The sequence below is a fragment of the Haplochromis burtoni genome, unplaced genomic scaffold, assembly GCF_018398535.1.
Source record: "Haplochromis burtoni strain Fernald_Lab_line unplaced genomic scaffold, NCSU_Asbu1 Contig_1492, whole genome shotgun sequence".
NCBI classification, from domain to species: domain Eukaryota; kingdom Metazoa; phylum Chordata; class Actinopteri; order Cichliformes; family Cichlidae; genus Haplochromis; species Haplochromis burtoni.
Window position 1 is genome coordinate 10,381 of NW_024583853.1, and position 10,481 is coordinate 20,861.

A 10,481-nucleotide genomic window follows, 5' to 3' on the forward strand; every position below is an offset into this window, starting at 1 on the left:
CAATGAGAGATTAGACATGACAGCCAGCAGTGCCAGTGGTGCAAAAACATCATTATAGTCCCTAGCAAATTCTTAACTCACATATATTTTTATATACTGCATTTAAACTGAGAACTTAAAATGTAATTGATAAATAAAACAACAATTCAATCTTATCAAATCCAAAATATACACAAACTTCCTTAAAACTGACAGGTTCCGAGCTCTGACTGAGCTACTCTCACTGGTGTTAAGCAGTTCCAGGCAGGACTGTGAGCACTAAAGATCACAGAGACATTTCCAGTTGTTTTTGCTGTGCTACATGAAAGAGAACAGAAAAGTGACAGCTCATCAATTACCAAAAGTCAACATGACCTTTAACCTTTAGAGCACATGCTGAAGGAATCTGTTAAAAAGTGTGATACCAGTGCTTTTTAGTCTGTTTCACTTGCAGTGGCTGACATAAATGACTTAGCAGCTCAGGCTCTGTGGATTTTGAATGAGAGATATTGACTGGTAACGAGTGTTTGAATATTCTCAGGTAATGTAAAGAAAATGTACTTTTTCATTAGAAAACAACATAGGAAGTATACATTTGTGCATTATTAACAGTCTGAAGTGTTACTAAATGAATATAAGTAATAATTAAATGAAAGAAAACACAGAGTTACATGCATATAGTATTGTTACCAGTTCAGTGTTATGATATCATCTCACTTTCCCCCTTGGGAAAGTCACATGACATTTGTTAGGGCAAGAGGAGGTGGAGGGGGTTAAAGTGCCTCAATGAAAACCACATGGGGGGAGGAGAGACCTGAGACCAGAAAGAGAGGGGAGGGGGGAGACAGAAATAGAGAGAGGCCCACTTGAGCTAGTAAGATAAAAGAAAAAAGCTGTAAAGAAGGTCTAAGAGTACACCAAACTCAGAAGCAGGACTGAATCCAGGACCACGACCAGGAGCGGCCCAGTTCACCATGTCAGACTCCATCAGAAGAAGAAGCTCCAGCAGGCAGCTTCTGCAGAACCTCATCAGGTCAGTGGGAAATGTTTTTTGGTCACAGATTCTTCACCTGCACAATAAAATGAGTAGATACATAATGACACATCAGCCAAAACAGTAGAAGAATGCAAATGCATATTTAAATGCTAGCGATAAACTTAAGATAAGTGCATATCTAGCAGATATTAAAAACCTATGAGTACAGCTAAAATTTCAATCAGCCATACTTTGAAGCAAGATACATTTTTGAACGTGCAATATTTGTAATACATCTTATATTATGATCATATGACCATATTGTTTGTAACCAAGCATCATCTATATTGGCTGTAATGTACAAATTGAAAAACTGTAAAAATGAAGAGATGAATTGATTACAGCAGAAAAGCAGCATGGCTTTTTTATGTTTCGATTTCAACTTAGTCCTTTCTACTTTATCTTTAATATGCAATTGTATGCATGCAGGTCTCATGGTTTAAATTATGTCCTTGAAGATGGGTGATGTGGGTTTTTTGAAAATCAAGACATTTCATCCTCATGACTTCAGCATTACAATGGCGTACTTGGCAAATAACATGAAGCTGTGACTGTTTTTTCAAATGATGTGAGTGAAAAGCTTATAACAAAGCAGTCCAGTATCTCTGTTTTGTACTTACATGTCACCTCACCCCTGTTTAGGTTTATTGCAACCAGTTTGCACCACATTTATCTGAATCGTATTTCACATCCTACTGAAATTGTGTATACTTCTAAACCAGAAATGTGGTAACAGAGAAATTAAAATGTATAGTTTAGTAGTTTTAGTGTTAAACAAAATAAGACAAAAAATAAGTATTTTTCTAAAGAAAACGTAAAGAAGTGTCTTCTGCTGACTAGTTGTTAACCACTGTTTTGGAGCATGACCTGACAAGTTACCAAGAATTAAATAGAAGTTTGTAAAATGAGTTCTAAACAGTTTCTTCAGCTCCTCCTTTAAAACAATGGAGGTAATTGCTCAATTTAAGTTACTTTTATCATCACAATGATTTTTAATTCAACCAGCCATTTGTTGCTTTCTGTTCTCTATTTGCCTAATTTGGCCATTTACAGCAATCTGCTCTAATTTTTCACCTCTAATAGGCACAGGACCCTGAATCAGTGATACAATCATTGTCTCTGTATTTCTTGTATTTCTTGTTTCCTCCATGAGTGCTGGAGCATTGCTATGTGACTATACTCAAAATGACATTAGGCTGAGTTCAGTGGCTTCCTTTATAGCTGCAACTTTCTTAATGTCTATGACATCATCTGGCTGACTCCTGAACCCCCTCCTGCTCTACTACGTACACACATAGAGGTACACACACACACAAAGAAAATCCTGTTCTGCAGGCCTGCATTGCCTCATTGTGTAAATGGTGGAAAAAATTATGCTAATCAGACAGACATCCTCTGTAATTTTATGGTTATTAACATTGTGTTAAATACCCCAGCAGACCCCAAGGATACCGTGTAGTTCAGACCACTCTGCAGAGACAATACATTGTCTGAGCATGTGAAGAAAATGCAACAATACAAAACTGTGCTTTTTGGCAGATCACACAAACAGTTTCACACTGCCAGACTGATTTGTTATTGCATCTAAAAGCAGTCGTGTAGAATGCAACACGTCAGCAGACAAGCCAGCTGTTGGTCACTTCTTTGTCCACTGTTTTGTGTGCATAGATTAAGTGCTGCTGATGTTATACCACACGTTGCATGGATTGATTGTGTAGGTCATCCACCAGTCAAAACATTGGTGAATCCATCCCTGACTCCGCCAGTATCCTCCAACAACAGTTGCCCCAACAGTTACCCCAGTGGACCATATGGGACTATGTGTGTGCGTGAATGTTATAAAGCACCGTATGAATGTGTGTGATTGGTGAATGAGATTTCTAGTAAGAAAATACTTTGAGTGCTCAAATAAGTACAAAGGCATGACATTTGCCAGTATTAACATTTGACAGAAACCATAAAGTTCAACTCACCTTAAACAAAGTGATGTGACTCTATAAACCTCACCACACAAATATGCAGTTTATACAGCCGCAATACTGCCTAATCAACTTCCAGAGAGGTACATAATTATTATTTACTCAAAGGAAGCAATTACTTAAGGACATAGTGTCAGTGGGATGTCATCTAATTTTAGATCACATCACAAACCATAAAAATTAAAGACTATGTGAGAGTACTATATTTACAGTTTGGCCAACATATGTAAAATTGCAATTATTTCATGCGTTAATTTAAATTTTTACAGAAATTGATAAGACTACATTTGCCTTTGCACAGAAATAATAATTCAGCAAGCATGATCAACTAATTCTGAAATTTAACCTGACACAGTTTTTTATACCACTTCCTAAACATAGCTTTTAGATAAGCAAACAGTGTGTGTGTTAGGAAGCAGGTAGGCTGTCCTTGAGGCAACAAATTATGCTAAATAGATAACAGGCTATCATTTTCCAAAAGGCTCCAAAACATTTGCATAGCCCACTCAAAAAGTTGACTCTGTTCTTCTGGATGTTGCGTTTCCAGTGTGAGAAACATTAGGTCACTTCATTTAGTGACTTCTTCTGGAGAAGAGTTCTAGACTCCTACATGTTTAATCTGTTCAGGTTAGCAGTTCAGCTGCCATTTTTGTTTTTGGAGCTAGAAGTTTATGTAACAAATCTGGATGAGAGGTTAACAGTTGTCAGAAAATGCTAGTTAGCTTGTTGCCATCGTGTATTCAAAAACCGCATAGGTGCTAATTAGTTATAAGCAACATTCAATCAAAAATACTTTAGTTTCTGAGTGCATTGTACCTCACAATAGGTCATATTATTTGTCAGATAATTTCATTCAAAATGCTCCAAAAGACACCAACAAAAACATCAAACATCAGCGAGCAAATAGCCAACACATATGGACATATAAAGATTTCATGCTTCTTCCCCTTGTTACATTTCATGCAGTAGTGATGAGGTCCAGACAATCAAACCTGATCTCCAATTGACCCATCACCACCCACTCTCTCTCTCCCCATAGCCTGACTGCGAAGCCAAAACAGCCCTGTCACACATCAAATCAGATTACAGCAAACTTAAGACAGACTTGACAACATGACTCCTACTACATCTCTAGTGAGTACAATCGTATGTAGGTCACTTTCCCACATAACAACCACAGCATGTTTGACTTAGAACTTATGGTCAGCGTCCTCACTAAAAGTCTTAAGCAATGAGATTTTCTTCAGTTGCTTATTAAAAACTTTCACAAAGATTTTATCCACAGATGAGCTGATTTATATTTAAGCCTTTTGCATTGCATTGCACTGGCAAATTTTCTGCATGTTTTATGTATTCCTTCAGTTAGAACCAACAAGATCACACTTTTGCCTTTCTTTGTTCCTGCTGTTCTTGTACAGTTTTATGAAACGTCAGAAAAAAATATTTCAAAATGAGACACTAAAAATAAAGTAATGTATTTTGAAGCTTTTTGACTGCTGGCATGGGCCAGCAGTGATTATATGTGGACAAGAGTCAAGAATGATAAGTTAGCAGCTAATGCTAGCTTTAATAGCAAACTAAATCCATAAACTAGATAATATCCCTTTTTAAAAATAATAATAATAAAAATCTGACAAACAAACGAAACCAATTATTTGCACCAGGATGTAAATGTGATATTTAATGTTATGTAGTCATATTTTAACATAGCGTTGAATCGACTACCTCACTATTAAACTTACACCCATCATTTATTTTGATGCTTTTTTTCTTTGGTGCAGTTTTCTACCAATGCATACGGTTCAAACAGATTGATCACAGACTAACAATTTCCAAAACAAGTTAGTGTGGAATAAATTCGATGTGATATATAGGTGATATGTATCATTCATCAAGCTAATCATGTAATGATGTGTATACTATACTACAACATGGACATTAGCATTACCATCCCATTCCAGAGAAAGAAATCAAAGCTGAATAGTTGAATGTTTACACACAGTGCTAAAACTTAATCATTTATTGTCTTTTTTTTTTTTAAATGCTTCCAGGGTGTTTATTTTAAGCCCAACGTCTCTTGTTGCATGCCAGAAATAAAGAATATGCAACAATGTTGTTATGTTTCCAAACAGAAGCAATTAAAGTGATGAATTCCCTGCCATTGTGGCTGTTAAAACTGTATCCAAATTGTAATGAGCTGACATTTTCCTTCAAAACAATGACATCACACTCCAAAGACCCTTTCTGTACACAATAGAAAGTCCAGAGATTTAGGTGATGTCAAACTCCCAGCCAATCAGAATAAATATTTCCGAGGTTTTGCTCATTCCAATTTCCAGACAAGACTTTATCCAGACCTCGAGTTGTATGACAAGATGGAGCATTAAGGTCTCTCTCTGTCCTTCTCCTCCATATCTTGACCTCCTCCTCCACCTCCTCACTCTCCTTCTCTCTGTTTTTCTCTCGAGATTGAAATTAAGTGAAAAAGCACGGCAGCTGGCTCAAACTCCACCAGATGTTCTTGGACAATAAAAGGAGTTATTGTTATCAGGTCACACCCACTGGAAGCTAAAACCAATCGGGCAAATGAACTAATGCGCTTTTGATGGGAAAGAACTCGTTCTTTCCAGTGAATTTTAAATTATGTGTGAAAAACTCATCATGCATAGACTTTTCCATAGGTTCATTTCAACATTGTACCAGATAAATAGCAAATGTGCATAACATAGATCTGGGTGCCAGCGTGGCTGCTCGATGCTAATAAGGTCAGTTCAGTTTTTCATTTCTTACAACTTTCAATCCTCACTATATCATCCTGGGTTTGGCCTCTTAGACTAAATTAAAGGAAATTTTAGTTCAGTGACATCTTTGTAGCACCCTGTGTACAAAGCAAGTTCCCAAAAGATTTTTTTCCCCGAGTTCTAAGAGCATCCACAGAGCCCCAGCCTCATTTCAATTCAACAGCTTTGGGATGAGTTGGAGCAATGCAGGCATTATTGCTCAACATCAGCGCTCTCATGGAAATACTGAATCAAAACACTGGCTTTCAGAGCAGCATATTTCCTGGCAGAGTAACCTTCTAAATAATCACATGTTGTTCTAATATTCACAGTAGGTGTCCACAAACTCAGAACAATGTAGCAAATCTGGAAGGTTGGGGAGCCTTGGGCAGTTACATGGGCACGCACTGAGGGGAAGCCAACTTTACCATCTCTTCAACAGCTTAAAAGTCCACCAACAGTAATTACATGAAAACTATGAGAAGAATTTTACAACTACTTATGGCTTTTTTTTTCAAATACACTTTTTTGGAAATGTATGTATGTAAAAATTAATGAAGAATTGATTTCCATTTAGAGTTAATATATCCATCCATCCATGTCCTTGTGCTTATCCAGTAAGGGCTGGATAAGCTACATATAGCCTCTTAAAAGGTCTTTTCTAAAATGTATAACATTGCATTTGCAGTATACACTGTGTGTCCTGTAAGTGTAATGATATTTGTGCGAACTGCAGGGTGACAGCACAGCGGAGCCAGGAGGATGCTGAAGAGATTGAGCGGGAGAGAAGGAGAAGGGCCAGGGAAAAGCAGAGAGGAGAGAAGAGCCCGTCCTGGCTCGAGCCCACCCAACAGAACCACTACACACAAAACACAGAGTAAGTAATGTTGTAGCACACATTGTTTGTCAGGCCTTCCAGCTTCTTATTCAGCTTCTTACAGCTTTTGCTACATAAATATCAACAAGTCTGTCTAGAAACAGAAAATATAAAAGTATGTAATTTTTCTCGTCACATAACAAATAACCTTTTATCTTAGGCTTAAGCTGAGTTTTTTATAGTCTTCCACCCAAAGAAATGTTACAGAGCTGTAAAAGGATATGTATCCATCCATCCACTTACATCACTTTTAAAAAATATGTTTTATTGCTTAGAGAGGCTCTACTTTCATTAAACACAAGGACAGCTTGTGCTCTGTGAATACTTCACAGTAATAAATTGATCAACTTAAAACAACAAGAATTCACATCACAAACTTTGCAAAATGTCCAAGTTAAAGACTCTTCTAATGAGTTGCATGCATGTTTAGTCTTTATGCAGCAGTTTATAAAACTTAGGAATGTTAATCAAGTGAAGCTGGGATTAGTACACCAATAAGACAACCAAGAAGAATTTGCTTGGATTGCTTTCTAGCAAGACTTCTCAGCTGATACTATCTGTTCCAACAAGGCTTGGTTTCTCTCACTAACCCAACCATTGCATTTACAGCAAACACTGAAGACGGGCTGCTCTTCATGTTTACAGCTCAGCCTGTCTGTGCTAATTGTTGTGGAAAAGCGTGTGTTGGTGTCATCAGTACATTCAGCCCAGTTACCTAGCCCAGTGATGCTGCAGGTAAAGGAGCTGAAAAAGCTGCTGCACCATCAGCTTCCGGTTGTATGGGCAGATGTCAGAAAGGGAATCTCTGGAAGAAATATTCCCATCGCTTGAGTTTATGATACTCAGCAAAAACTGCACAACTCACTCATCCTCTTATCAGAAAATGTCTGTATTAACAACTGTAAGTTCTTTTCCTGACCCATTGCCTTAACTACCACCCAGTCACATATAATTAGTTTGTGAGACACCTGTTATTATAGATTGCTAAAAGGACAAGATTTGAATTAGATGAATCTAAATAGAATTCCAGTTGCTAAAATCTGAAATGCTGAATATAATATGAACCTTTATAGAGAAATCTAGGGTACTCTGGAATTTCCAGTGGTGTAATGGTTAACACATATGCTTGGCAAGTATGAGGGTGACAGTTTGATTCCAGTGAGAGACACAAATCCCCTCTGAGTTTGCATCAGGAAGAAGATCCAGTGTAAGACATTCTGCCAAAGGACATCCAGTGCCTCCTGCTCTAGCAAGGGACAATCTGAAAATGGCTTTTTTAAAGAGAAACATTTGTGTAAAAACAAATTCTACTTGGAGTTATTTAGAGACATCAGTAGCTTTTAATCTGTTGCTGCTTATAAGGTTGGTTTGCTGACTTGAGGTTTTCTGAAACTGGAGGCAGCAGTGCCTCTGTTTGGTGTTTCCACAGTTATTGTCTCTGTTTCCATGGAGCTTGAAACCTAAGATCCCATATGCCACCTGCCAGCCATCTTTCAACAGTTTTGCCCCCATGAATATATTTTCTTTGTTTGCTCCGAAGCAAGCTCACTTGCTGCCTAACAAATTTAACTAAACAGAATCTAAACTTGACTATCAAGTTCTGAAAATGTGAATAGCAGAATTAACTGAAAATAAGAAAACTGACTGGCTTTCCTTTTATATTTTCCTACCTTATGTGGTCAGTTTGGAAAAAAAAATCAGTTCAGCATGGTTGTCATCAGGTCATCTCAGGTCATCAGATGTTGTGCATAAGACTTCAAGTCGTGGAGGGGGTGTAATCATAAGAGGGAATAATTTAAACTTGTGTAAGGGTGTTCCCAATGTGAGAGAAAACCGTATTAATTATTGATAACTATTCTTCTCTTGACTGGGATGGGCTCACTCAGGATAGTAGATTAAAAGCTCTACCTTTCTACACCTCAGATAGGTGAGCTCTCACACACAGAGTCAGAAAATTTCAAATGATCAGACTGGGTCCTGAACTCCATGTCTGCTGTCAAGATTTTATTTTATTAAAGTTAGTAAGATTCTGACCATTTTTGCCAGATTTACTGATTAGTTATTTTCCATCTTCTGCCTAACTTCACATTGACCTTTTGCACCACTGATAGTGATTATTGTAGTGATATTATAAACCTGGATGTCTGCCATATGGACTATGAATGTCATTAAGATTAGCAATAATGAAAACATGGTTAAATTACAATACATAAATTAAGTATTAAAGCTATTTTCTGACAATTATTTACACATTGTTTTTGGTTATACTATGTTGTGAGACTTTCAGGCTTTCCCATAAAGGCATGTGATACTTCTCCTTCCTCTGTTTAAAGGACCAATTACTTATGAGTACTGTGAAAATGTCCAAATCTCCCTAACACAGTCAAAGACTACATGTCAAAGACTACATGACTAAAAACACTGCACCCAAGGCCAAGGCTTCGGTTTCTGAGATCAGGTAAGTGATAAATTTTCTGTGCTCTATTCTTAGGTCAGATGAGGAGCTGAAGCCCAGTTGCTCCGTGGGCCTGGATGAAGATGAAGGTTTCAGTGACTGGAGCCACAGGCTAGAAACCCGTAATGAGCAAGAGATGCAGAATGGCTGCAGGGCAAAGGAGCAGAGACCTTCAGCATCACCACCAAACCCTCAGAGTGACCAACATCAGGTGGATGAAGAGGGACAGGAGGAGGCAGGAGGACTAGAACCAAGGAGTAGGACCCAGGACACTTCAACAGAAGCTCCAGTGAAGGTCAAATAGATTTGTACCTTCAATGGCATACTAACATAGTGTTAAACCTACATCTTCAGTGCAGATTTACCTCACTATAGTGATCTGAGGTTCATTCAGACACAAGAGTTCTGGTTTACAGTTGTAGTAAGATGTTTACATACACTCATCATGGGCATGATTGCCATGTCATTTTGTTATTTTTTTCAGAGTGGAATGATTATACAGCGTACGCCTTTAATGACTTTAAAAACAAGAATTGCGTGCATAGTGTTGAAGCATTCATATAGGCTCAAATTGTCATGTCTGCAGTGGCAGACGGTGAAGAGTGTAGAGAGAGAGAGTAGACCCAAATTCAGACTACCAAGACACAATTTAATATTAACAAAAAGTGAGCCTTTATTTCTGGCTGCATGAAATGCAAACAAAGCAAAGGGAGACTAATATTCAACTAACTAAACACTAAGTACATGGATCGAAATTACCTGGAACAAGAAAAACATGGGACTAGGAAACAAAGGGCAGACAGTCCAACAACAGGCAAAGGAAGACAGAGGGCTAAATACACAAAGGATAATGAGGGGATGAGAATCAGGAGGGAAACATAGCTGGAACTCATCTGACACAATGAGACAGGGAGGAAGCAAAACAAAACACTCTGAACACATCTCAAGGGACTATCAAAATAAAACAGGAAACATGAGCCACACACTTTGACACAGGGACTGGGGAAGAATCAGACATGGGAACATAACTGACACAAAACAGACACAGGCGATAAACAAACATGAAGACAAGGGAGACTAGACATGAAACGTGTAATACAGGGGAGGCACAGTGACAAAACCTAAAGACTAGAAACGAATAGTTATGTCTATAACTTCTGTTCCCTGAAGGAGAGGAACGAGGTACAACACATAAGTAAGGGATATCACGCCCTCGCATGTCCTGGCTGAAGAAACCTTTATTCACGTCTTTAAGGCAGATGAGGGCTGTATCCCAATTCAGGACTGCAGCCTTAAAGGCCGCATTTTAAGGCCGATTACGTCACAGCGACGCGACGAAGGCTGTCCCAATTCGAAGGCTGCTCGAAATGCGGCC

General features: G+C 38.2%; 1 protein-coding gene across 1 annotated transcript in view; it reads left to right on the top strand.

The window, feature by feature from the left end:
- Positions 1-830: 830 nt before the first annotated feature.
- The window catches only part of LOC102309314 (trichohyalin), a 26,783-nt gene continuing 17,132 nt past the window's right edge, over positions 831-10,481 (top strand). The window contains exons 1-3 of the mRNA XM_005952303.3: positions 831-1,012; positions 6,511-6,651; positions 9,143-9,401. Coding sequence (XP_005952365.1) covers positions 954-1,012; positions 6,511-6,651; positions 9,143-9,401 — 459 coding nt within the window. The 5' untranslated portion in view covers positions 831-953. The remainder of the gene's footprint in view (positions 1,013-6,510; positions 6,652-9,142; positions 9,402-10,481) is intronic.